The sequence below is a fragment of the Otolemur garnettii genome, unplaced genomic scaffold (assembly GCF_000181295.1).
Source record: "Otolemur garnettii isolate 467f Iridium unplaced genomic scaffold, OtoGar3 scaffold00010, whole genome shotgun sequence".
In the NCBI taxonomy this organism is placed as follows: Eukaryota; Metazoa; Chordata; class Mammalia; order Primates; family Galagidae; genus Otolemur; species Otolemur garnettii.
This window is the reverse complement of record NW_003852405.1, coordinates 1,473,757-1,500,831: the sequence shown is the minus strand read 5'-3', so window position 1 is coordinate 1,500,831 and position 27,075 is coordinate 1,473,757. Positions and strand designations below refer to the sequence as shown.

General features: G+C 40.2%; 1 protein-coding gene across 3 annotated transcripts in view; it reads left to right on the top strand.

Annotated features, from left to right (window-relative positions):
- Positions 1 to 25,691, top strand: part of AHCYL1 (adenosylhomocysteinase like 1) — a 43,106-nt gene extending 17,415 nt beyond the window's left edge. The window contains exons 2-17 of one of the 3 annotated variants that reach the window (XM_003784053.1): positions 9,493 to 9,604; positions 12,533 to 12,676; positions 14,253 to 14,353; positions 14,793 to 14,895; positions 16,747 to 16,841; positions 17,423 to 17,529; positions 18,344 to 18,460; positions 18,720 to 18,783; positions 19,549 to 19,637; positions 20,000 to 20,070; positions 20,452 to 20,546; positions 20,628 to 20,726; positions 21,120 to 21,188; positions 21,567 to 21,645; positions 23,043 to 23,163; positions 23,680 to 25,691. In XM_003784053.1, the coding sequence (XP_003784101.1) occupies positions 9,493 to 9,604; positions 12,533 to 12,676; positions 14,253 to 14,353; positions 14,793 to 14,895; positions 16,747 to 16,841; positions 17,423 to 17,529; positions 18,344 to 18,460; positions 18,720 to 18,783; positions 19,549 to 19,637; positions 20,000 to 20,070; positions 20,452 to 20,546; positions 20,628 to 20,726; positions 21,120 to 21,188; positions 21,567 to 21,645; positions 23,043 to 23,163; positions 23,680 to 23,686 (1,473 nt within the window). In that variant the 3' untranslated portion in view covers positions 23,687 to 25,691. The remainder of the gene's footprint in view (positions 1 to 9,492; positions 9,605 to 12,532; positions 12,677 to 14,252; positions 14,354 to 14,792; positions 14,896 to 16,746; positions 16,842 to 17,422; positions 17,530 to 18,343; positions 18,461 to 18,719; positions 18,784 to 19,548; positions 19,638 to 19,999; positions 20,071 to 20,451; positions 20,547 to 20,627; positions 20,727 to 21,119; positions 21,189 to 21,566; positions 21,646 to 23,042; positions 23,164 to 23,679) is intronic. The other 2 variants (XM_012801684.2, XM_023509874.1) reach the window with 2 other exon arrangements.
- The last annotated feature ends 1,384 nt before the right edge of the window (positions 25,692 to 27,075 follow it).

Here is a 27,075-nt window from a genome sequence, read left to right as displayed (position 1 = left end):
TCAAAAAAAAAAAAAAAAAAAAAAAAATCTCACTTAGAAATGTTCAAGTATACAGTGTGTTAAGTGGAGTCACACTGCTGTACAGTAGCTCTCTAGAACTTCATTTATAAGTGTAAATTCTACCCTTTAACCAGTATCTCCTCTTTTCTCTATTCTGCTAAGTGCAGACCCCTCATATCTACCCTTGCCCTCCCTGTTTCTATGAGTGTGATTCCACATATAAGTGAAATCATTTGAGTACTTTAAATAATCTCCCATAGTTATGAAATCTAGATTCAATAACCACGTGTTATTTAAATCCAGAATGCTTTATTAAAATTAATAGACTAATAATGTTCTTTTAGTCAGTACAGTCAGCGAAGTGGTACCAAAAAGTGAAAATATGTTAATGAGGAAATTTGTCTTTTGTTTTTCAACTTGGGGGTGCCTATAATTAATATAGCTCTTTTGTATTGAGAAAATTTGACTTCACTAGATCTTTTAGATGAGTTATAAGAAATGACTTGGAGAAGGTGCTTTTTGAGTGGCATACAACAGATGAGAAGGGACCGCCTAGTGGAATGTTTTCAGTTTATAGGCATGTTCTGTGATTGTGATATTAGTGTGTAAATGAAAGAAAATACCCCATCACCATTCAGTACTTAAATTCCTTTTAAAAGGAATAATAATATTCTCTTGGCCAGGTGCAGTGGCTCATGCCTATAATCCTAGTACTCTGGGAGGCCAAAGTGGGAGGAATACTTGAGGAATTCAAGACCACACTAAGCAAGAGTGAGACTTTGTCTCTACTAAAAAAAAAAAAAAAAGAAAGAAAGAAAGAAAAATTAGCCAGTCATAGCCAGTCATCATGGCTGGGGCCCAAGAGTTTGAGGCAACTGTGAGCTATAATGATTCCATGTCTAGCCTAGACAACAGAGTAAGACTCTATCTGAAAATACATATATATTTTTTATTTTTATATATAAATATATATTATTTATATATATATTTTTCTCTGTTTTTAAAGTATGACAACTTCACATGAAAATAACCAGTGAGTTTCCCAAGTGGACCTCCTCTCCAAAATACATTGGTCAATTTAACCATACCAAATTGAAAATCTCCTTGCATAAATATAGGTGGAATTGATTCAAATAGGTAATTCTGAGTTAATTTCTTTGGTCCTAGAAAAAAGGTCAGAATTACATTGCCCATCTGTTCTTCTTCTAACTCCATCCCCCAAAAGACAGTGGAATTGTCTGCCAGAGTGAAACATTTACTATTCACTCCCCAACCTTTCCAAGCCTAAGGAGCAGTACCTTTCAATGGTAATTCATTGGCAACTTAAAAACATTATATTTTTGTCTGCATCATTTCACTTCTGTCAAAATTAATCAAGATTTCATTCCCTAAAGCTTACAAATGTTTATCTAGGATTGTAAGCTCGGAAAGCTTTAATGCAAAAGTAGATTTTTCTGTAAACAGACCTTTTGTAAATAAAGAGCAAAGCTGCTGTTTCCTCAGCCTATTCCAAAAGAAGAAAAATAGTACAGGACTCTTGGGTGCTTTTTGTGGTTTACTTTTTAAATCCCAGTGTTGGTAGCAAATTGTCTTAAGCAAGTCATTTATCCCTCACCCCTGTTCTCGCCTCTGTGAAGTGTAGATGCAGCAAAGGTCTCCAGAATGTTTGCAAACTGTAAGTCACTGATGTTGAGGCAGAGCCCTAAAACTAGAAAATCATAGAAATCTAGGCATTCAGGATCTTGATGGTCACCATGCTAATAAATGTGGATTTCAACCTTGGTTTCCAGTTAGGTTTAGGTAAAAACCTTGATCTGGTGCTTCCAGGTGGTTTTCCCAGTGAGGCTTGTTCTTTGTATGGTTTGAAATTATTCAGTGATGTTCTAGCACAGGCGTCCTCAAACTACGGCCGTGGGCCACATGCAACCTGCCTAGGACATTTATCTGGCCGGCGGGGTGTTTTTGCTGCTGCTGCCTGTCCTACTTAGCAGCTGACTCATCCCGGGACCCGCAGTCCCAACGGTCTGAGGGATATTGAACTGGCCCCCTGTTTAAAAAGTTTGAGGACCCCTGTTCTAGCACTATTATTTGTATTTATTGATAAAATTTGCCCAAATTAAATTCCTATACAAAATTTAACTTTGACTTTGGGTTTGCCATATAATATATAGCAAGAAATCTTTATCCTTGTACTTCTGTCTACATGTCAGAAAATAGCTGTTGAGAAAGTCGTAGGTCAGGAAAACGTAAACTTCTGTATTTTGGTCTTGAGAGGTAGAGAGGATGGTAGGAAGGGGTGTTGTATGTTACTCATTCATTCTTGAGCAGTAGGTAACTCTTAATTTTAGATAGCTCCAGAGATGTCACAGTCAACAGTTCTTTTCAACCAGCTTGTTTCTTGTAAGTCACCTGAGGTCCTGATTTTATCTGATTCTTTAATCTAAAATAGAACATATACATCCTGAGCTGCTTTGTATATGTTTGCCTGTCTAGTCAAGAAGAATAGCAAATAATGCCTTTCTGGAATGAAAAATATAATTAATTTTTAAAAAATTGTTTGACTTGACCGGCTGATAAATTGTTTTCTGTGTATTATGTCTCTAGTCTCTTTTTCTGGAGTCCTAAATTTGGGAGTAGGAGGCATGCAGGGGTCACCCTGGGTAGAGTGTCATAGCTCACAGCAACCTCAAACTCCTGGGGTTCAGGCTATTCTCTTACCTCAGCCTCCCAAGTAGCTGGGACTACAGGTGCCTGCCACAATGCCCAGCTAGTGGACGTGGGGTTTCACTCTTGCTTAGGCTGGTCTCAAACTCCTGAGCTCTGGCAATCCATCCACCTTGGCCTTCCAGAGTGTTAGGGTTATAGGCAAGGGCTACCATGCCATGCTGATATTTTTTGTTTTGATTTTAAAAACTGTAGAAACTAAAGTCAGCTGCAACTCATCTCTAAAGGGGGTTTCACTTCTTCCTTTGAATTTGAAAATATTCTTATTACAGAATGGATTCTGAAAGCTCCATTTACCCAGTTACATCTGCAAACAATACCTATTACTATATAGTCACTATTTAACATTAGGACCTTGAAGTCAGATTTATTTAATGTTGAGTTTTGAGGGTTTTTTCCTTCCCTAAGCCCATACTTTATGGGAAGCAATGGATGGTGACTCAAAAAACTGATATAGTTCTCACTCATTAACGTTTGTTGGTTGTTAACTTGGGGTTCAAAACTCTGACTCTCGTAGACTTGGCTGCTTGTGGTTCTTCTGCCAACCAAGTACTGCTTGGCAAAGACTTTCCATGTCTTTTACCTCTAGTTAGACATAGCCTAGCCTCATAGCTGATATTCACTCAATATGGAAATATGTGAATTTAGTTTGAATTTATAAAATATAATTGGCTTTCAACCTCACTTGAGCTAGACTTCCAGATCTAGGAAGACAAGAATTGTATTTCTATGTTGCTAATCATGGTCCTTTATCATAATATGAAGAAATTATACAGATGGCATTTGTTTAATCTGTGTGCCACCTGCCAAAATTCCAGAGATCTCATCTAGAGCTGTCCACTGACCACGTGCATTTGGTGTTAAATTTTCTTCCCACAGACATGGATTTGAAGAATACAGATTTGCCTGTTGGGAAACAATTGACAAGTTTCCATTTTGAAAAAGAACATCCCAGAATACCTTGAAGAAGAAGAATTTGTCAATTCTTCTGAGGTTCATTTAAAATCAGGTTGGAGCTGGCCTCTGTGACCTGCTACTGTAGTGCTAGCTGCTCAGGAGGGCAAGGCAGAAGGATTGCTTGAGCTCAGAAATTTGAGGCTACAGTGTGCTGTGATTGTGTGTGAGTAGCCACTGTACTTTAGCCTGGACAGCATAGTGAAACCCTGTCTCTGTAGGAAAAAAGAAAAATTCAAGGTTGGTGTTAGAGAAGAGTACATATTAAAGCTAATTACCTCTTATTACAAACTTAGAAAGTAAACATAGGGCCTTGGTCTATCCCAACAGTCAAGAATTGTTGTTCTACACCCCAGGAACCAATACAAAGTGAAAAAAATAGGTACAGAATATAATAGCAAGCAATCTTTTGAGTAAGAGAGGGAAATAAGTTAATAAATAAGTTAATAAATCAGTTAATAAATACTGATTCGCCCCCCCCCCCACACACACACACAAAAAAGAAGCAACAAAAGAATAAACTAAAAAGCAATGGAAATGGGGGGCTGGATGTTTAGACTCCTTAGAGCAGTGCTTGTCAACCTTCCTAATGCCACAGCCCTTTAATGTAGTTCCTGTGGGTCGCGACCCTCAGGTTGAGAACTGCTGCCTTAGAGAAATGGTTGGTTCTAGGTCTGGTAATTGGACAGGTAGATAGCTAAATAGGCATTGACACATAATGTGGATGTGTGCTACATTCTGTTGTAAACTGTGGTTTTCAAAACATTAGGAAGCCCTTTGCTACTTATCACCATTTTTTTTTTATCTTTTAATTTTACCTCTATTTGGGAGGCCTAGATCACTCATATCAACTAGAGCACTTCAGACAATAATAGTAAAGGGTTTTGTTTCACAGGAAGAGAGGGGGTATAGCTGTCAAGGGTAAAACCACTCTCAGTAGAGGTTTTCAAATTCCTCACCTTTTAAGTGACTCAGTAGCATGGGGGTTGGTGTTGCTTCACCCCTTCCTCTCATCGATAGCATGGACTAGCAATCAAGTTGAGTCCCACTTAGAAAAGAGTATTTCTTCTAACTGGAATTGGATTCTAGCAACATGTGTGTGTTATATCCTGTTACTGTTCAGACACAGAGACGGGTAGAGTGGGGGAAGGTGATATGTGCTGTGATTAGTCAGCCTGCCACCACGCCTCCTCCCCCATCCCCCTCCCAGAAACTTAGTCCCCATCTGGGGAGACTGAGAACTTAAGCAACTTGAGATAGGGAAGGAGGGAAGGGAGCAGCCAAAACCTGCTGAGTCTCAGAAGACTGGTTTCTGCACTAGGGAATGGAAGAAGTGACTGAAGGTGGCTGTGGATTCCACTCTGGCCTGAGACTGATTCCCCTGAGATAAGTTTTCTGGTGGGTGTATATGAAGGCAACATGTTATGAAGAAAATCCCCTTCTTTGGAAAACTTCTTTTATCTAATTGAGATGAAAGGTATTCAGACTTATATATTTCTTATACCAAGAAATTGGTACTTATTGTTAACTTTGGATTCATCTGAAATGGGAAATCAGACTGATCACTGGTAAATGTCAAGAAAAGATTGTTCAGGCAGCCATATGCTCTTCCTTTCCTCTGCAAAGGGAATGGCTGAGTAGAATCTGTAGAAGAAAGAATGTATTAGTCAGAAGACGTGTGAAAGGGCTTAGAAAATATGTAGGAATCTTGGAAAGTGTTCTAGCACGCTGCTTAGTAATTGACTTTGTTAAAATTTCTAGCTCCTTACAGTCACTTTTTTGCTTAGTTGTTAAGTATAAGCTAAGAAATATGCTGCCCATAATTTCTAAACAAAAATCTCTACGCACGGTATGCTAGAGGAGATAATGAGGCAGAATATATAAAGTTTGGAATGTCCCAGGAAATGAATAGAGTACTAGAAGAGGGGATACTAGCTCTTCATACATTCCTTAGTGGTAAGAAAGACTGATTACTCACCCCTAAGGTATGCTTGCTTAATGATTTGTTTTCTGAATAATTGCTGTTTTCCTTTGAGCCTAGATCTTTACCCTTAGGAGGAAACCTTTCTGAGGAAATGAAAAGCTATTAGCTCAGCATGTTAAATAACAATAAGTACCAATTTCTTGGTATAAGAAATATGTAAGTCTGAATATATTAAGAAATTTTATTTAACATGCTGATTTTAAATAAATAAAATTTAATAAGTAACTAGCCTAACCTCTGATATTTGGAGGCCTACGTTAAACAATATCCAGATAAGACTATAATATCTAGCGTGTTCCTGAAGGAGCAGTGAAATTCCATGGACAGATCATTAAACTGTGGCTCAAAACACATCTACAGATTTTAAGGGACCATATTTCCTTGCATCAGACTTTCCTGGAATAGCACTGGGTTCTTGGCTGTTTAGCGGTATTTGACTTTTCAGCTGACTCTTGTCACAGACTTACTACTGGATGGTGGTTATCTACTGTATCCCAGATTTTTGGTTCACTGGAGCTTTTCATTGCCATTCTCATATCACATGGAATAAAGTCAACCATTGTACCTGCTAAGCTATTTGAAGAGTTGCTTTAAAATAGTATGTTCACCTGGCTTGATAGTTAATTGAGTTTTTTAAGTACAGCACGTAGACTTCTGTATTTGGGTGTGCTATTTGAAGAATGGGTCAATCTGACCTTCTAGACTTTCTCAGATGTGCTGTTCAAGAATGGAACACTGGTTGGTACTTATTCAGTTGTGGGTAAGACCTTTTATGGGTGATGAATAACCAACCACAAAGTAGTTCTTTAACATAAAACTTTTTGACTTTAAGGTATTTTTTGGATTTCAGTCATCTTAACTCCTTTCCTCTCCTCCCCTCCCCACCCCTACATTATATTTAGGCTAAGTATTCCTTATAGATCTAGATTTGAAGAAACACAAAAGCATGACAATTAATGCACAATGATTGGAAGAAAGCATGATGATAGGAATTAATATAAACAAAACACCTTTGCATTCGTCTTTTGATTTTCTTTTTACCCAAATTATTATATTTTACTCAAATGCAGTGAGTTTAACACAATCACAAGGCTGCAACTGAGATTTGGTTTCCCTGGATAGCAATTGGCACAGTATATTTACAAAGTAAAAGTGAACAGCACTCCAGGGGAAAATAGCTACTAGGTGTGAATACAACCTGTGCAGCTAGCAGGCCTGGAGAAACTGGCTAAGCAGGAGCATTCCACAGTAGCAGTTTTGGTAGAGGTTCTGTTTAGCATGTCGTTTGGGGTGAAGAGAAGACTAGGTTATCGTCCATCTTTGTATCTTGGGACCACCTTATAAGCAGTGAGAATATCAAAGAGCTGCAAAGGTAATCCACCACCCATCCATGTTATGACTTAACGTTCCACCCACTTCAAATATGGACCATACTCATTATTTGAGAGATCAGGTAGCAGGAACACCACACAGATTAGTAAACTGCTTGCAACACAGTCTAATATTTTTAGATGGAAAAGATTTTGCTAAGCTTTTAGGTTCTCATGAGCTTTATTAATACAAGAGATTATGACTATTAAGTTCTTAAGTTGCTGAAGAAACACATTCTGTCTTGCCACAGCCACCTATTTTTTATCTAAAAAACTGCAAATGTTATTGCAGTTCCCTCCCCTACCTTACCTTCCACATAGGTGGTATCTGGGAACATACCCAGAGCCTTTTGAAAAAGAAAAAGATGAACAGGGGAAGGAATCTTAACAGTCATGAGAGGAGACTAGCTTCTGAATTGTCTGCCCATGCCGGCAGCAAGAAAGCTGGTAGAGGAAGGGCTGCCTCTTTTATAGCAACTGTTAAGAGGCATTGATGGGGCAGGGTCATCCTAGCACTCCGGGAGACCAAGGCCTGGAGACCAGCCTGAACAAGAGCAAGACCCCTGTCTTAACACAGAAAAATTATCCAGACATCATGGCCTACTCCTGTAGTCTCAGCTACTTTGGAGTGTCAGTGCTAGAGTTTGAGATTACAGTGAACTAAAACGATGCCATTGCACTCTGCCTGGGGCAACAGAGGGAGACTGTCTCAACAATAACAACAGAGGTGTTGATGGTCTCTTAACTGTGAGTTTTTTTCCACCACCAAAATAACATCCTGGGTTGAAAGTCATTACCTTGGTCCTGGATTAATTTCTTCAGTAAAACTAGCTTTGCTGATTGAGGAAGTCATGTGAGCATGCAGTGGGAAATTCTACCTAGAAGGGCAAACGCTGACCTATAGGCATCTCAATGACTTTTTTTTTTAAAGGTAGCTCTTTTGATATTTAAGCTATTTAAAAATTAAAGTTTTAGCATGGAAACTTAAAAAAGCTGTTTTGGATGCATGTACAAAGATATTTGTTAATTAAGTTCTTATACAGTTTATGTGGTTTAGCTTGAGTCTTCATTATTTACTCATCTTTGAAGCTTGATTAACTTCATCTTATAGTGTAAGAAAGGACTTTGAAAGGTTCATTTATTCTACAGATACATAATGAAAGCCTTCTTATGTGTATAAGACCCTGGGCTAGATGCCAGGATGTGTAGCTCTTACCCTCCCATGCCTTTAGGAACTGTTCTTAGACTCAATAAAACAGTCATGGACTCTGCTCCTAGCTTAGAAAAAGCTTGCCTACTTGATGTTGAACTGAATGAGTTTTAAATAGTACTTCCAGGTTTTTTCTCTTGGGCCTATGATACAAATAGTATCTGTGGTTGTCACTGGGCTCTGCTTTTATTCTTGATATGAACCATGCTAGATACAAAGTTGAAAATACAAACTTTTATTCCCCTGATTACTGCTTCATTACCTGTGGAGTTCTGCTAATTCAGTTTTCAGTTTGTTTGCATTAGCTGTTTATGTCCAGGATACACACTCCAGCCTGATTCTGATACAGCAAGCTGGTGCTACCCTGGCTGAAAGTTCATGTGATAGAGGAAGGGGAGGTTTTGCAGCTGTATAATAGGTAGTTTGCTGTTCTGGCTTGCAACATGGCTGTACCATGTTGCTAGCATTATGTAGAGATTTTAATCTGTAATAGTGTACATTTGCAGATATATTTTGCTGAAGACTTAATGGATTCTTCATGGGAACTTTGTCAAATTTAGATTGTAGGGAGAATCTTAATTCAGATTCTCAAACCGTCCAGCTTATTCAAGTCATTTTCTTTTTCCTTTAAGTTATGCTGAGTTATACTGTGGTGGATGTGGATTTTTCAATTTTTCTTTATCATTGTCTTCTGGTATTTTAAATTTTTGCTGAGTATAGAAGTTCTACATTGGCTTTGGAAAGCATAGACTTATGGTTGGGCTCTCAGTATTAGTGAACTAATGCCCATTATTATTTCCAGGCATCTCTTCATATTCTTTCAGAAAGCAAGATGATTGTCATCTTTAGAACAAGAACGTGCTACAAGAGAATACTCTGAAAATAAAAACCGAAAAAGCCAAGAAGCACCACGAGATGGTTTTTTGAAAGAGTTAGGAGGAAGGGTAAAGAGTTTAATGAGTTAAAGTTATAAATGAAAGACAACTTTGTGGAATGTGAGAAAGATTTGTAAAATTGGACAAATGCTAAAAGAAATTAGGTCTTAACTCATCCCTGCTCCCTCCCCAAATCCTGTTGAAATGGGAAGAGACAGTAGCTTCTGCCTTTCCTCATCTCTGGTAGGAGAGTTGAGGGCTTAGTAGGAGACTTGTGGTAACACTGGCTTTTAGGGAAGATAGTATATGGCCTTAAAAAATGGAACATTTCATAGAATTCCCTTGTAAAAATTAACTTTTGTCTTTCTTTTATAGCAAATCCAGTTTGCTGATGACATGCAGGAGTTCACCAAATTCCCCACAAAGACCGGCCGAAGATCTCTGTCTCGCTCCATCTCACAGTCCTCCACGGACAGCTATAGTTCAGGTGGGTATGAACGAACTTCATGTCTTCTCTGCTGTCTCTTCCCTGTCTACTGCCTATTGTGCTTCACTCATCCAGACTCTGAAAATAACCTCCTGTTAAGACTGTCGATCTTTGTTGAAAGCTGTTTGTTAGCGCCTGGGCAATGGTAGCGTTCCCAGCCAGGCTTAGAGCTGGGGAAGCTTTTGTCATCTGAAGACTGACCATCTCTCTGTGTGGTCTGTGGCCAGTGGCCAGTGTCCAGTTGGTAGTACTGGGCCAGTTTCCATTCCCACATTGATCCACTCATGTTTCAAAGGGAAAGAATCAATGCTGTTTTGGCTGACAAAACTGACCTTGAAAAAGAAGTATACTTTGAAGCATAATTTCTTTGTGTAAAATATACCCTGTGGACTTACTTAAGACTCAGAAAATATACGCAGGAATATACGTATTGCCATCTATCTGTTTCTTTCCTGTGCCTAAGACGACTTGAATTCTAACAATAAAAATTAGCATTTTCATTCTTTTTATTTACTAGATTATTCTTTATGTTGAAATAACCTCCCCTGTTAACTCATGGAATAGGAAAGATTCAGACTGCTGTGATGTGACTCCAACTTTATTTCATTTAGTTCTATGTTAGCTCTCTGTAAGAAAAGTCTTTTTTTAACTTGAATTATGCCCTTCCGCCATCTATAGAGAGGATATTAAAAAATTAGCATGGAAAAGGATTTAAAATCTTAGGAATTAAATACTGGAGAAAACATTAGGGGCATCCGATAAAACTCTCCCATTATTCAATTGAAGAATCATTGTTGGCCAGGTACAATGGCTTCTACCTATAATCTAGCACTCTGGCAGGCTGAGATGGCAGATCACTTGAGCTTTAGTAGTTTGAGACCAGCCTGAGCAAGAGTGAGACTCCGTCTCCACTGAAAATAGAAAAATTAGCCAGGCATTATGACAAGTGTCTGTGGTCCCAGCTACTTGGGAGGCTGAGGTAGGAAGATCCCTTGAACCCAAGAGTTTAAGCTTGCCATGAGCAAGGCTGAAGCCATGGCACTCTAGCCTGGCCAACAAAGTGAGACTCTGTCTCAAAAAAAAAAAAAGAAGAAGAAGAAGAAGAATCATTGTTAACAGACATGCCCAAGATCACAGACAGCTATTAATGTCAGTGAAGAGATTTGTACCAAAAGCCACTCATTGTTCTTTGCCAGAATATCATTTGCATTCTCTTAAGATTAAAGACTGTTCCTGAGGTATAAAGAATGTAAAAAAACAATTTAAAAGAAACTTATTTTCTCCCTTGTGCCACTTATAACCCAATATAGACAAGATAGGAAGAACAGTGGTGTATAGGGTTAACTACTGAAATAAATGAATATGTGGGCTTACTGTGGGCATAAGTGCAAGAAATAGTTCCAAGTGTAATGGCTATCATAAATGAAAAGGTTTCATGGAATGAGAGAGAAAAAAGGCAGTGGGCAACGAGGAGGCTAATTATAACTGAGAAAAAGAAAAATTAATTTTGAAAAATTGAACTATAAAAGGAAGAAAGTCAGAATGAATAAAGAAGGCTTTATAAAAAGTCTTCAAAGATCTTGATGGCCATGTTACAGAAACCTATGAGAGCCTTTTATAAAGTTTAGTGATAGAGTTAAATTGTCAAAGTGGGGAACATAACCTTTAGTAGTATTTGTAATAGTAGCTGGACAGAAGGATGACCTACATATACAGGTGGAAGTCAGAGAGACCTGGTACACTGGCAGAAACAGTAATGAGGAAAATTCAGGGAGGAAAGAAGTGATTTGGGAAGTAAAGAGTGATGATTGTTACATATCCTCTTGCATATCAGAGGGATAGTTTTAGCCTTTATGAGAAGCTGGGGTGGTTTGTTTTGTTGTTATTTGGGGTTTTTTCACTATAAGGTCTCTCACTCTGTAACCCAGACTGGAGTACGGTAGCACAATCACAGCTCACTGTGATCCCTAAATCTAAGTAATTCTCTTGGCTCATCCTCTTGAGTAGCTAGGACTACAGGTACACATGCCACCAGTGCATGGCTTATTTTTTAATTTTTTGTAGAGCCAGGGTCTTGCTCTGTTGCCCAGGCTGATCTCAAACTCCTGGCTTCAAGCCTCGCAAAGTGCTAAGATCACAGGTGTGTGCCACCATACCTGGCCCAAAGCTGTTTTTAAAAGTTGATCATCTTGACAGACTTCTCCAAGGCTGGCAATAGAACCCAAACTACTTGCTTTATGTGCCCTTTCTTTCTGCTCTATTCCCTACACACAACCTACTATACAGTCCCTTGTAAGACTGTTATCCCTTTCATCTACCATATATATCAATGTTTTTCAAAGTGTGGTCCTCTGACCAGCAGCATTAGCACACTTGGGAACTTAATTAGAAGTGTGAATTCTTGGGTACTACCAGATACCAACCCCCACCACATGGAAAACTTTAGCCATGGAGTCTAGCAATGTATGTTTTAACAAACCTTCCATGTGATTCTGATAGATGTATGAGTTTGAGAACCAGTGATGTGTAGAAATAGCATTCCTTCTCTGCCCTAAATTATTCTTCCATTGTTGTCAGGTCTAGTTCCAATCAGTTTCCTTCATACCATCCTTTAGAGCCTAGAGGAGTAGAACTGGGAGGGACCAAGAAGGTAGCTCCAATTAAGAGTGTACTCACTTAAATAGCCAGGTGTTGTGGCGGGCACCTTTAGTCCCAGCTACTCAGGAGGCTGAGGCAAGAGAATCGCCTAAGCCCAGGAGTTGGAGGTTGCTGTGAACTCTTGATACCATGGCACTCTACCGAGGGTGATAAAGTAAGACTGCCTCTAAAAAAAAAAAAAGAATGTTCACTTAACTTAAATTGGGAACTGTACTTTATGGAGTTGGGGCGATTGAGGCTTTTCTATCCTCATTTTTTCCCTGGCTCCAGCTGCATCCTACACAGATAGCTCTGATGATGAGGTTTCTCCCCGAGAGAAGCAGCAAACCAACTCCAAGGGCAGCAGCAATTTCTGCGTGAAGAACATCAAGCAGGCAGAATTTGGACGCCGAGAGATTGAGATTGCAGAGCAAGGTAAAGAAAAGGAATGGGTAGAGGACCAGAAGCAGCCTTTTTCCTGGTTATCAGTTTCCACAACAACTTAGAGCCTGAAAGCCAACTTGAAAGTATCCTGGAAAAAGGTACTTTCTTGGACTTTTGGATAAATACCTCTCTATGTATGAAGCTTGAGCTTCAAGATTCTTATTCATTGCTGGGTGTGGAGGCTCACTCCTGTAATCCTTGCACTCTGGGAGGCTAAGGCAGGTGGATTGCTTGAGCTCAGGAGTTTGAGACCAGCCTGAACAAGAGAGAGACCTTGTCTCTAAAAGAAAAAGAATAGCCAGGTATTGTGGCCGGCAACTGTAGTCCCAACTATTCTGGAGGCTGAGGCAAAAAAGGATCATTTGAGCCCAAGAGTTTGAGGTTGCTATGAGCTATGACACCATGGCACTCTAGGGTGACAAAGTGAAACTCTGTCTCAAAAAAAAAAAAAAAAGTAGGCGCCCGTAGCACAGTGGTTGCAGCATCAGCTGCATACACTGAGGCTAGTGGGTTCAAATCTGGCCTGGGCCACCTAAACACAATGGCAACTGCAACAAAAAAAAATCTGGGGGTTGTGGCGGGTACTTGTAGTCCTAGCTACGAGGGAGACTGAAGCAGGAGAATCTCTTAAGCCCAAGAGTTTGAGGTTGCTGTGAGCTGTGACACCACATCACTCTATGGAGGAGGGTAGCATACTCTGTCTCAAAAAAAAAAAAATGTAGAAAAAATATTTTTGTTCTTAGTTTCTCCCTTCCTCTTCTCAGCGTGTGGTAATTACACATGGGATAGTTTCTCTTTTCCTCCTTCCTGATACCATATTCAAAGATATACCCTGCAGAATCAGCAAGTTCTTGATCGCTATGTGGTAGTTAGTTATGTGGGATCTTACTGGAGCTGTCAATCACAGAGATCCAGATTTTCCAGAAGCAGCTGGCGTGGGAGGTTTAAAGCTAAGGATGTGGTGACCTAGGATCTTGTTTGGTTCTGAGCACCCTCTGCTGGAGCAGAGCAAAAGTGACTGACAATAGGTAAAATCATAGTTTCTCTATCCCACCCTGCCGCCAGTAAGGTGTTTTTTACCTTTTTTTGTTTTCATGTGGAGGGCATGTTCTGTACTGAGAGTAGAAAAACCAAACAAACTAACAGGATAGGGTAAGGCAGCATAGAACACAGAAGCTAGTGGGTTCTGCTGAGGGTGAAGTCTCTTCTTCCTAGTCTGATACGTGAGTCCATTAGCCAATGCCATAACTACTTTCCTCTCCTCCCAAGTGAATGGTGAGATTTACCCTCCATTTTGATCAGTTTTGAGTATGTACTTCATTCTCTGTTCAGTCTTCTGGATATAAAGCTGAAGCAGGGGAGGAAGAGAAATTCTAGATGGTTGTACGACAACTCTGTGTTATTACAGTGCTGTTGAAGCTGCCAGATCATCATGGAAATATGCTTATAGTTTCTTTGACTCGTCTTACCATATCTCAACAGATCCAGACTGGCCCCAGATGCTGCTGGGGCAGGAAATGTGATACTGCTAGTGCAGACCTAGCTCAAATCCTCTGTTCTTTCACAGACATGTCTGCTCTGATTTCACTCAGGAAACGTGCTCAGGGGGAGAAGCCCTTGGCTGGTGCTAAAATAGTGGGCTGTACACACATCACGGCCCAGACAGCGGTGAGTTTGCTGTAAAAAAAAAGGGAAGGGCTTCTTATAAGAGGAAGAATGAAGCAGGGTTTGGTTGTTGTTTTTTACTTTTCCTTCTCTAGCTAGCCAACCTCCAAATGCTGACTTTAGATGGGATCTTCCTGTTACACAGTAGTTGGGTTTTCTGCTTTTATTTGTATAAGTAAACCCACTTTGAGCAAACTTGACCTAGGAAGGTCTAGATTTGCAAAAATATGGTTGTTATTAAAATGTTACTAAGACTTTTAGGAACCCATCTTTTGGGTATAAATACCAGTGTGCCATCTTAATGACATCCACCCTTTTGTTACTTTCCAGTGTGGCACCTGTTGCTGCAGAATTGATGGGTATTCTTTTCTTACTGAGGTTTGCTCCCCACTCCCAAGTGGCCCTCCTCTTCCTCACCCTGTCTTCCTACACATCCACACAGGTGTTGATTGAGACACTCTGTGCCCTGGGGGCTCAGTGCCGCTGGTCTGCTTGCAACATCTACTCAACTCAGAATGAAGTGGCTGCAGCACTAGCTGAGGCTGGTAAGTTCTGTTTTTTTCCAGCAACCTTAGCCTAAAATAATTATCTAAGTATATTGTCTTTACAGTGTTGTTTATGTCTAGGGACTATACAATTTGAAAGGTAATAAGAATATCAGTAAGAAGAAAATGGATAATAAAATTAAGGTCTACCTGCATGATAGAATATTATGTGGTCATTAAAAATGATCTTTGAGGGGCAGCACCTATGGCTTAAAGGGGTAGGCACTGGCCCCATATGCCAGAGGTGGTGGGTTCAAACCCAGATCCGGCCAAAAACTGCAAGAAAAGAAAAGATCTTTGAGGGTGGCGCCTGTGGCTCAAAGGAGTAGGGCGCTGGCCCCATAGGCCAGAGGTTGTGGGTTCAAACCCAGCCCCAAAAAAAAAAAAAAAAAATCTTTGAAAATAATCTAATGACATGGGAAAATGCCTAGTTCTAACAAAGAAGAATATTGAACTTTATAAGCTATGTAAATGTGAGCTTATCTGATCTCTTTTCACCAAAAGTCTTGCCATTTTTGAGAGAGACCATAAGAAATGCCTTTTATATCAATAGTTTGTTAAATAATTTGGTATTTAATATGGCACTGAAAATATATGGGCTACCAATGACTTTTACTAAACATAATTTTTATTGTTAATATGTTCGAAAGAAAATCAAAGTTGCTTTGAGGACTTCTCATCTTCCCAGGATTCTCAGAAAGCAACTTTACTTGGGGATTTTTTTTGTTTTATTTTTTGGTAAGTGTTCATTGCAGAAAATTTAGAAATTTCAAAAAAAAAAAATTCACAGTTCCACTGCACAGAGATAGTATTTGATAAATTTTTCCCTTTTTTCTATCTGCTTTCTAGTGATGAAATAACTCTTAGTATATATACAGGTTAATAATCTATAAAACATTTTCAGTAGTTTTCCACGTAACTGAAAATTTTGACAGCATCTTTTTTTTTTTTTTTTGGAGACAGAGTCTCACTTTGTAACCCTCAGTAGAGAACCATGGCATCATAGCTTACAGCAACTTCAAAATCTCAGGCTCAAGCGATTCTCTTGCCTCAGCCTCCCAAGTAGGTGGGACTACAGGCACCTGCCACAGTGCCCAACTAGACAGCATCATTTTTAATGCTCATTAATATGCTTATGCAATTTTATGTCACTGTTTCCTAATGTGGAACATTTAAATTATTTCAAGATGTTTACTTACATAAATAATGCTCTAGTGAACAACTTTACAGTGATTCCCATTTCATTTTATCTCCTTAGGGTTGTGAATATAAAGTGGCCCAAAGACACTTTATAGTGGCCCAAAGACACAACATTTTAGGCTTCAAAATGCCTTTTTTTGGGTATGAGAGTCTCGATTTATTGCTTGCACTAGAGTGCCATGGCGTCATTATAGCTCACTCCCACCTCAAATTCCTGGACTTAAGTGATCATCCTGCCTTAGCCTTCCAAGTAACTGGGACTACCAGTGCACTGCCATGCCTGGCTAATTTTTTTTGTATTTCTTTCTAGAAAAAGGGTCTCACTATGTTGCTGTGACTAAGGCTAGTCTCAAATTCTATTTGACTCAAGTAATCCTCATCTTGGCCCCGCAAAGTGCTAGGATTACAAGGCACGAGCCACCATGCCAAGCCATAAAATACTTTTAAAAACAAAAATTCCTTAATTTCTTAACCAAAGTAATTTCTAAAAATACTATATGAGTGCTACATATGTGTACTTTGACATTTCTTAAGTTTTTTCCTTTCTGGGATAGTTCCTTTTTTTCTTCATAGGAATCTGAGAAAGTGGCATTGGTGTAGCACATTTTTCAAAGGAATAATCAGCTGACTTCTTTCTTTCTGTCTCTATAGGAGTTGCAGTGTTTGCTTGGAAGGGCGAGTCAGAAGATGACTTCTGGTGGTGTATTGACCGCTGTGTGAACATGGACGGGTGGCAGGCCAACATGGTAATAATGCATATCCATCCTACACTTTGACAAGAGATTTATTTCCTTTTTTTCCCTCAAAGCATGGCTCCCTAAATATGTTTTGGATGTTTGGTCTCATGCACTGACTTCGTTGCCGCAGTGTTTAGCCTGATACCTATTCAGAGCAAGTCTGTGTACCGAATGAAAAAGTGGGGGAAGGGTAAGACTAGCCAAACACATGTGGCTCCAACACAACAGAACAAAGAAGAAGGAAATAATGTGCTACCTCTTTGGAATAGGATTCTGGTTTCTTTCCTTCTTGCCCCAGCTCTCCTTTTGCATTCAAAGGGGCTATGTATTTCAAGACTCTAGACTAAAAGTGAGTCTGTGATTAGCCTAATATTCTTCACTGTAGTCTAGAACAAAGATAGGATTCCTTTTAACCATTTTACACCAACAAACTTGACTATATTTGCACTATCTAAGCCTGCTCGAAGGAGCTCCAAGAAGTGCTCTTCCAAAACATATAGGGCTCTCTTACTAGTGCAGAAAGTGGGTTCAAAGTTCCCCCCAGCTCTAGCAGCCTGAATGCCCATAGAAGTCTTCTGGCTGTTCTATAGATCCTGGATGATGGGGGAGACTTAACCCACTGGGTTTATAAGAAGTATCCAAACGTGTTTAAGAAGATCCGAGGCATTGTGGAAGAGAGCGTGACTGGTGTTCACAGGTAACAGATTCTGGAGTAGCTGCCCCTTGTGTCCTTGCCTCAGCATCTTCTCCTAGTGTCCGTTAGGCTTCAGGGCTGTGTTTCAAACTTGTAGTAACTAAGTGGGAGTATCTTCGTTAGATAAAAACTTACGTGTTTTTACTTTTGAAAATCAAGTCGACCCTAGAAGGAAATTATTTCAGGTTCTAATTCACGCATTCTCTCCCGTTTATTCCACTGAATGATTCTTAAGTAGTGTTTGGGCATGAGGGGTAGGGAGTGATTGTATCTTGAAAAACTGTATTCAATATTGTATTATAATTTCATATTTAAAACATGAAAACAATCCTATTGTAAAACTACACATTGCATGTACTACAAAAAATAATACTACTGGGCAAAATATTCTTGGCTTGTTGGAATACCTAAAAGATACGTGAAAGTGTTTCTCAGTTGAAGGCACATTGCACTTGCTTGCTTACATACACACGTGCGTTCACACACAGGGAACCGTATCAGAATCATTAATAATCTTTGCTTATCAGAAGTGAGCATGAGTTTTTAAAGATTGAGAAATGCTGGTTTAAGAAAATAACGTTTCTTCTATGGAAGAGAAGTAAATTTCTTCAGTTGAAAAGGGGAGTTTTTTTTTTCCTTTCAAAAGAAAAAGGTAGGGGGAGGAAAAAAATGAAAAGAATCGTGTTTACCAATGTCCATAGCCAATAAATAAGACTGGGGAGGGTGGCACGGAACTTGAGAATTAGGCAGATTTTGCCAGATGTTATGTTTTGCCAGCTAACTGGGTTTTTGTTTTTGTGGCCTCTTCTCCCTCTAGGCTGTATCAGCTCTCCAAAGCTGGGAAGCTCTGTGTTCCTGCCATGAATGTCAATGATTCTGTTACCAAACAGAAGTTTGATAATTTGTACTGCTGCCGAGAATCCATTTTGGATGGGTAGGTTGAAATGTATATATATTCAAACTTAAAGGGGGTATACCTGGGTTGGGTTACAGTGTGAATTGGCTATCATTCTGGTCTTGTCCCCTGGTCTTGCTTTGACTTTAAAAGTGTGCTAGAGGGGTGACTTCATATTGAGCTCAGCCAGTTTCCAGTAGAAGTTCTCAGCGGCATTGTCCCACACTTTTAACTTTATGCAGAGGGACTGAATTTGAGCTACTAATATTTTGAATTGAGCCCTTGTCTGTTTCCACAGCCTGAAGAGGACCACAGATGTGATGTTTGGTGGGAAGCAAGTGGTGGTGTGTGGCTATGGTGAGGTAAACAGCTGTACCTCAGTCCCTTTATTCTCTTAGACTTACTAGAAATATTGGGTGAAGGAGGCTTGTACTGTTGATCTAGAGTCACTTATGCAGGGTTTTAAATAGATATCTCAAAACAATAACAAAAGTCTTTTATTCACATCCATGAATAGAGACATGCAGAGTGAATTGAGTTTTTAGGTTTTACCAGTTTTCTTATGGAATGGAATTTCAGCATCAGTTCCCTCCAATTACAGTAATAACCTTTACTGAGACATATTTCAAGTGAATATATAGCATTTTAGCTCCAGAGGTGACTTACAATAGAATGAAGGGTAGAATCTGAAGAGGCCAGTGTATATGTATATGTAGTTCAATAACTCTAAACTGGAGTAGGTTACAGGAGATTCTGTTGTCTTCAGCAATTGACCCACAGAAGTTTCTGAGCTGCTAGGCTGTCCCTGAGTAGATGTATCTTAAGTGAGAGGTATTTCAGGTTTTTCTGAAATAAGAAATTAAAGGTTACTAAGAGCAAGTTGCTCTTACCAGGTCTTGTTTCCTTAATAACATTTTTATCCAAAGTCCCTGCCCTTGCTATGACATGTCTGCTAAATTACCTCTCTGATGTTCACAACATAATCTCAGGGTCTGAGCATCCCTGCAGGTAGGTGCTCACTACATAATTGATGACTTCATGAAGATTAATTCCTGTCTCCCAAAGAACCTGCCTACCCCCATATCCATGCCTTAATGAACCTGACACCCTGACCTTATGTTTGGCAGGTAGGAAAGGGTTGCTGTGCTGCTCTCAAGGCCCTTGGGGCAATTGTCTACATCACAGAAATTGACCCCATCTGTGCTCTGCAGGCCTGGTAAGAACAATGTTATACTACTTTTAGATTCACTCCAGGTACTTTGTTTTTGAGAGTTCTTGATTTATTGTAATGATCATTTTTGCAGAAATCTCCTAGAGGAAGAGAAGGTTAGAATTTCTCTGTTACCCTCTCTCTAACCTTCGGGTTCTCCTAGAACCTCTTGCCATTTTCCCCTTCCTGAATGAAGTCCTGGGGACTCTGAAGAGGCCAGTGTATATAGCTTAGCACAGCTTATCACTTTCCATCCCTGCAAGATAGCTTCGGATCTGACTTTACAAGGGGATCTTGTCTCATTTTGTGACCAGCTTCCTTCACCCTGCTCCTGGCTTTACTCACAGTGTTCCTTTCTTTTCTTCCAGCATGGATGGGTTCAGGGTGGTAAAGCTAAATGAAGTCATCCGGCAAGTTGATGTCGTAATAACTTGCACAGGTAAGTATTGACGCTTTGGTGTGCCTAGAGGAGTGTTAAGTCAGATTTTAAATCGTGGAAGTGGTCTGACTGATTTTCATAGAAAGTAAGACCTGTGCTCAGTATAAAGGTCTCAGACCTTTGAGTAAGCTGACAGAACGTTAACATTTTCCAGAGTAAAGAGCCTTTTTCCTCTGGTGACTTTTTTATCTTGTTTGATCTTAAAACCTGGTAACGGAGCCTAAGGAGCTGTTATTAAGAGTTAGGCACTTCTTTTCTCACCAAGTATACATGTTCTTTAATGACAGCAAAACTCCTTTCTCCCACATTTTAACTGAAAGCCTGTCAGTGCCTTTGTTTCTGACGACGTCTTTTTCGTCAGCCACTCATCTTAACTTTTAGGAAATAAGAATGTAGTGACACGAGAGCACTTGGACCGCATGAAAAACAGTTGTATCGTATGCAATATGGGCCACTCCAACACAGAAATTGATGTGGTAAGGCTTCTCTCATTTGTTGCTAGCATTGTTCCTCTACTTTCTATTTTAGCCTTGGTCAACTGTGCTTCTTCCTTTTAGACCAGCCTCCGCACCCCAGAGCTGACGTGGGAGCGAGTACGTTCTCAAGTGGACCATGTCATCTGGCCAGATGGCAAACGCGTTGTCCTCCTGGCAGAGGTACACACAGAAGGACTCTGACAGCCACTCAAGCAGTATAGTTAGATCCAAGGCAAGGAGGGGTGGTAGAGAAAAAAGACTGAGCCTGTGTTTCTCTGATTCTGTCTTTGGACAGATGTATATTTCTCAAATGGGCTGGTCCTCAAAAGAGTCACTCAAAAAATCTACTTTTTACTAAATAACAGTACTGTTTCCTGACCACAGATCATTATTCAACCTTTCAGACTCAGAGTTGTAGAAAAGAGGATAAAACCTAGAGTCCTGATTTGCACCTATAATTCTTCTTCCAGCTGAGATTAGGAGGGTGTAAAGTCCTTTCCTGCATTGGCTTTACTTGGAATCTGAGACAAAGAGAGACTAGCTCATCCCAAGGTTTCCTCTTAACCTTTCCAGGGTCGTCTGCTCAATTTGAGCTGTTCCACAGTTCCCACCTTTGTTCTGTCCATCACAGCTACAACACAGGTATGTGACAAATTGGCTGCTTACCCTACACTGCAAATTGTGGAACTGGGGGTAGATCAGAGTTCCAGTGAATGGGGCTATTCTGTTTTTATGTAGAAGTTCTTGAGACTTAGGCTTTCTCAAGTACAGAAAAGAGTCATTAGGTATTATTTGTGTCTGTTTGTCTTGGCTGTTTTAGTTGAAAATACGTGTTCTAAAAACTGAACTAACACACCAACAAATCTTACGGTGTTAACCTTTATCACAGACAAAGTCTTAGGTGCTGTCACTAGACTATAGTAGATCACTAGAGTACTTGCCCAAAACCCTGTTAAACTTAGCTTTATTTTTATCTTTCTAAGAATTTTTGTATTTTCTGGCCCTCTTTTCCCAACTTAGGCTTTGGCACTGATAGAGCTCTATAATGCACCTGAGGGGCGATACAAACAGGATGTATACTTGCTTCCTAAGAAAATGGGTGAGTGAAAAACAGTAGAAACCTATGTTGATCCCTAGCTTTAGGGTCTGGTAAAATGACTTTCATGAAGAGCATTGAACTTAGAGTTTTAATTCCTATTTTAGTGCTTGTGTGTTGACTTCAGTCCTAATCTCCATGAGCTTCGGGTTCTTGGTCAGTCGAGTGAGAAGAATACTACATACACTGCAGAATTGCAGTAAGAATTATGCTAGCGACTAATAGTGCTTAGCACAGTGGTTTAGGGTAGATGCTCTTATTCTAAATAGGTTTATGAAATTCAGTAAGCTTCCTAGCACAGTGAGTTGTGAACAAAAATGAGAGAAACAGAAACACATACAGGTTGTACTATCCATTCTCTGTGCAGAAATGCAAATGACTTCCTACCCAGCCTCCTCTTAGGACAGGACGAATCACGCTGTGTTTGTGTGATGTAATACATCATCGCTTATCCTTTATCTTTCTGCACAGTGGTCCCCACCTCTCCTTGGCCCAAAATCTCTGACCTCCTAAAGCTAAATTTCTCCTTATTCGTGTCTCTCCTAATAGCTTATCTCATATTAGTTTTTTAAAAAAGACATCTTAAAAGTCAGAGAAGCTTATCCGTAGAAAGCTAACAAATTTGTGCAAATTACCTGACAACTCCATGATTCTAAGATTTGAGGCCTTTATGGATCTTATCCTAGATAAGTGTTAATGACACAAGGCTCTTTTGAACTTGTGTTCATTTTGATTTGTAATTTGACTATAATTTAATCCAGTTAAAGAGGTTGCTGTAGGAAGGTGGGAATCGTATGTGACATGTTAGCCACTGAGGTAAATCCAAAAGCTTTGCCAGAGAAGGATAAGAAGCTATAACTCCACCGCCTTTTGTCCCCTTGATAAATGGCTTTCCAAACACACTTGGATATACTGAGAGAAGTTCCCGGCCAGAAGGTCAGCTTTCAGGTTTTTCTTACTAAGTGAATATTTGAAGTTGTGGATTTTTTCTTTTCTTTTTTTTTTTTTTTGAGACAGAGCCTCAAGCTATCCCCTTGGGTAGAGTGCTATGGCATCACAACTCACAGCAACCTCCAACTTCTGGGCTCAAGCGAGTCTCCTGCCTCAGCCTCCCAAGTAGCTGGGACCACAGGCACCCACCATGACGCCCGGCCATTTTTTTTGGTTGCAGCCATCATTGTTGTTTGGCGGGTCCGGGCTGGGGATTCGAACCCACCACCTTAGGTGTATGTGGCTGGCGCCTTAGCCGCTTGAGCCACAGGCGCCAGCCTGTGGATTTTTTTAAAGTTATTCCATTCATTGTCCTCTTCCCAAAAAACATCAAATGAAAAATAGGTAGGGGAGATTATACCCCAGAGGCATATTTTCAAAAGTGTTGCATTCTCATTTTGTTCTCCTAGATGAGTACGTCGCCAGCTTGCATCTGCCGTCATTTGATGCCCACCTGACAGAGCTGACAGATGACCAAGCAAAATATCTGGGACTCAATAAAAATGGGCCATTCAAACCCAATTATTACAGGTAACTTGGGGGAAGCAAGTGAAAAGGTCTTTTCCTCAGTATTTAACCAAGCAGGCAGCCTAGACAGCTAAAATAAAGACCAGATGCTGCAGCTGATCTTGAATAGTACAAGAACTCTGCTTCACATTAACAGAGTAGGTGGAGAAATTATTTATTTCGTGGTAGATGTAAAGAAATTAGAGTTTTCTGGAATTTTGGAGCTTGGGCCTCATTCTAAGATTCTGATATGGTTGGTCTGGGATGGGACCAAGTGCAAAGTTATTTTGTAAAAGCTCCTCTGATTATTCTAATGTATAATCAGGGTTTGAAAACCACCGACTTTTATTATCAAGGAGCAGGAAGTAACACTAGAAATGTGGACCAATAGGAAAGGATGATGCCTTGGCCTGGGGAATGACTAGAGGGATTCCCAGCCTGGGCCGGGGAGGGACTCTGGAGAAGGTGCTCTCTTTCTGATTCTTCTCTTGGAACTCTCATGTGGAAGATGCGAGTGTTAATCAATCTCTTTCTTTACAGATACTAATGGACCATATTACCAAGGACCAGTCCACATGAACCACACAACTCGAAAAGAAATATTTTTTAAAGTAACTCTTATTTTCTTCTTATTCCTTTCCTCTTGATTTTTTTCTATAATTTCATTCTTGTTTTTCATCTCATTATCCAAGTTCTGTAAACCACACAGGAACTTGCTTCATGGCTCTTTAGATGAAACTGAGGTTCAAGGTTCCTCACCCTAGTTACTAAAGAAGGATTTTACTCCTAGCCCAGAAAGCTGATTCTTTCTTTACCATTTCTGGGGACTTTAGTCTTAATTTAGGTACCTTATTAACAGGAAATGCTGAGGTACCTTCTATGTGGAACAATCTGCAATGTCTAAATCGCCTTAAAAGAGCCCATTTCTTAGCTGCTGAAATCAGTGCTCTTTCACTTCTTCAGAGGAGCAGGGATGCTACCTACCAGCCAGGTAGGTTAGATGTAGGTGGTGCATGTTAATTTCCCATAGAAGTTCCAAGCCCTGTTTCCTGTGTACAGGTGGTATGTCTGGTTCAGAGATGTGTACTAGTGAGTGTTGCTCATTAAGATCCAGAAGGCTCCCTTGGCTTTATAGTACAGCCCTGCCACCATTCTCACCAGACTCATTTTTCTAGTTGTTAAGCATATTACACTTGATTAAGTTGAAGTTTGTCCCCTAGCATTTATTTCTGTTGTACAAAAAAAAGGAAAAAATTTTAATATTAACTCTGTGAGACTGCTTGGGTGGTTAGTTGTTACCAATTTCTCTTTTGAATCTTTGGAAGTAAGGTTACCAAGTTGAGTCTAGTGGAATGAAAGTCTCAAATTCTAGTAAGTCCCTCTGTTTCTACCCCATAGTTTATAGCACCAATGAACTGGAGCCATAATAGCAAATTCTATCAGCTCTGACCTATACAGCTTGTGCTGAAGGCAAATTTATCAAGCCATTACTCAATATAAAGCACTGAGCTCTATCTTTAGGATTTATCCTTTAAGAGCAAATTTCTGGTCAGCTGTGCTTCTGCAGCTTAAATATTTAAAGGAAGGTAGGTGTGGATGGGAGGAGGAATGATACATTGGGCCAGGGTGAGCGAAATGTAGCTTCATACAATTTGGACATAAATTTTATAGCAGTGATACCACTTTTGATCAGAACATACCACAAAAAGTTTATGAACTAAGATCTTAAAGGGCAGTTGTGTGTAGAGAACGTAATCAGTACATCCTGGCTCGTGTGTTGAAGGGATCCCCAGAGAGCTGCTCTCGAAGATCAGAGAGACATTTTCTCATGCCATGCACCCTGCTTACCGGCATTTCTGCATGGTCAAATGAGCATTACACTCATGAGATTTAAGTGTGTAATTACCCAGGATTTGAAATCCTCAACTTGTTCTAGCTTGTGACCCTTCAAAGTTGGGTCATACATTACTGCTAGACACTGGAAGTTTTCGTTTCTCTCGCTCCACTGATTAGAAAGGCAGTAAAAAACCAGGAATATAAAAAAGAAAAGCTTTCACCCTGCAGCTTCGGAGCAGGGTACAGTTGTCTTGCCAAAACGTTTTTCCCTTCTCCCATTTCTCCCTACCCAATCCCCTCCTACTCCTCGCCTGTATGACCATGCTTTACTTCTCTATAGATGCTAACAGTCAAAGCCCTTCTTCCTAGGGCACTTAGCCAGCCAGTCAGAACACCACATCTGTTAAGGGAGGTAACCTGGCCAACAGTGTATCCTATTGCGTCAGCTCTGTTGGAAGGGGCCTAAGTCCTGCTGCCTCTGGCCTGCTCCCTGATTCCATGTCACTGTGTCCATAGGAATAATAGGTAAGGGCTCCGTCGCTGTCAAACCGTGTAACAAAGGACACCTAGAAAAATGTCTGGCATCAGAGGGAGCGTGTGGAGAGCAACTTTGGAGGAACACATTCATTTTGTATTGAATGATTTTTAATGAATGCAATATTAATCCTTGCAGATGAGCAATAATCATTAAAGTCAATTAAAATGATAAGACCTTATTGGCAGTCTGTGTTATTCTTGGATGAACAGCAGAACTTCATTAGAACCTGTTTTCTAGTGAGGAGATAAGTCATGGGTCAGCAGTATTTAATAGAGACTTGTCGAAGACCTGTCAATGTAGAGGCTGAAAGAGTTCTTCAGTAATACCTTACATTTTATATGTCTACTCTGTGTCAAGCATTGGGCCTAGGCACTTTCACTCTTCCTTTAAGAAGCAGGCTTAGTGCTTAAGCTTCAGGGCTCCTCATTTGCATAGTCCCCTTCTAGCACTCTATGCCTCATTTCTACAGAATGTCCCCAAAGTTACATCAACTTCAGCCTTCCCCATGTATCCATGTCAGAAGTTGTCTCAATGTCTTTTGATGCAACTGTATCTATCTTAGTCTGGTTTTGCTGCTCTAGCAAGAACAAAAATTTATATTCTCAGTTATGGAAGCAGGAAATCCAAGATCAAGGTATTGCTAGATTCAGTGTCTGGAGCTTCTCTCCTGGTACCTCCTATTGTATCCTCACATGACAGAATGTGGAAGGGCAAAAAGGTCCTAGCTAGTTCACTTCAGCCAGCCCTGTCATAGGACATTTGTCCCATTTATGAGGGCACTGCTCTCATGATTTAAATCACCTCCTAAAGGACCCACCCCTTAATACTATCACATAGGCAATTAAGTTTAAGACGATAATATTTTGCAGGACATAGTATTCTACCCCTTGTCCCCCAAATTCATGTCCTTCATAATATGCAAAATATATGTATTCTATCCCAGTATCCCCCCAAATCTTGTTCTAGTTACCAACTCAGAAGTCTAAAGTCCAGAGTCTAGTCTAATCAGATACAGGTGAAACTCAAGATACAATTTATCCTGAGACAGTTGCTCTCTGGCCATGTACCTGGGAAATCAAATTTCGGACTTCCAAAATACAGTGGTACGCTGTGCGTAGGACACACAGAGAGAAATAGGAAAGAAGAAAGGAGTTACAGGTCCCAACCAAATCTAAAACCCAACAGGGCAAATATTAAGTCTTAAGGCTCCAGAATAATCTCCAACTCCATGTCCCCACCTTCTGGACATGGAGGGGTTGGGCCACAAAAACTTAGCTGGCAGCTCCGGTGGAATCTTGTGTCTGTAGTTCTCCCAGGCTGCAATTGCACACAGGCAGCTCTACAGTTTCAGGGCCTTGAGGCTACACCGCTCCCATTGCTCCACTAAGCACTGCCCTAGTAAGCATTTCAGTAGACCTGGGACTCAGGGCTCTCCCAAGTATCCTCTGAAACCTAGGTGGAGGTAGACATGTCTCCATCACTTTTGCACTCTGTGCACCTGCAGAGTTAGCACACCATGAGCACTGCCAAGCTTTATCACTTGTGCCTTCTGGAGTGGTAGC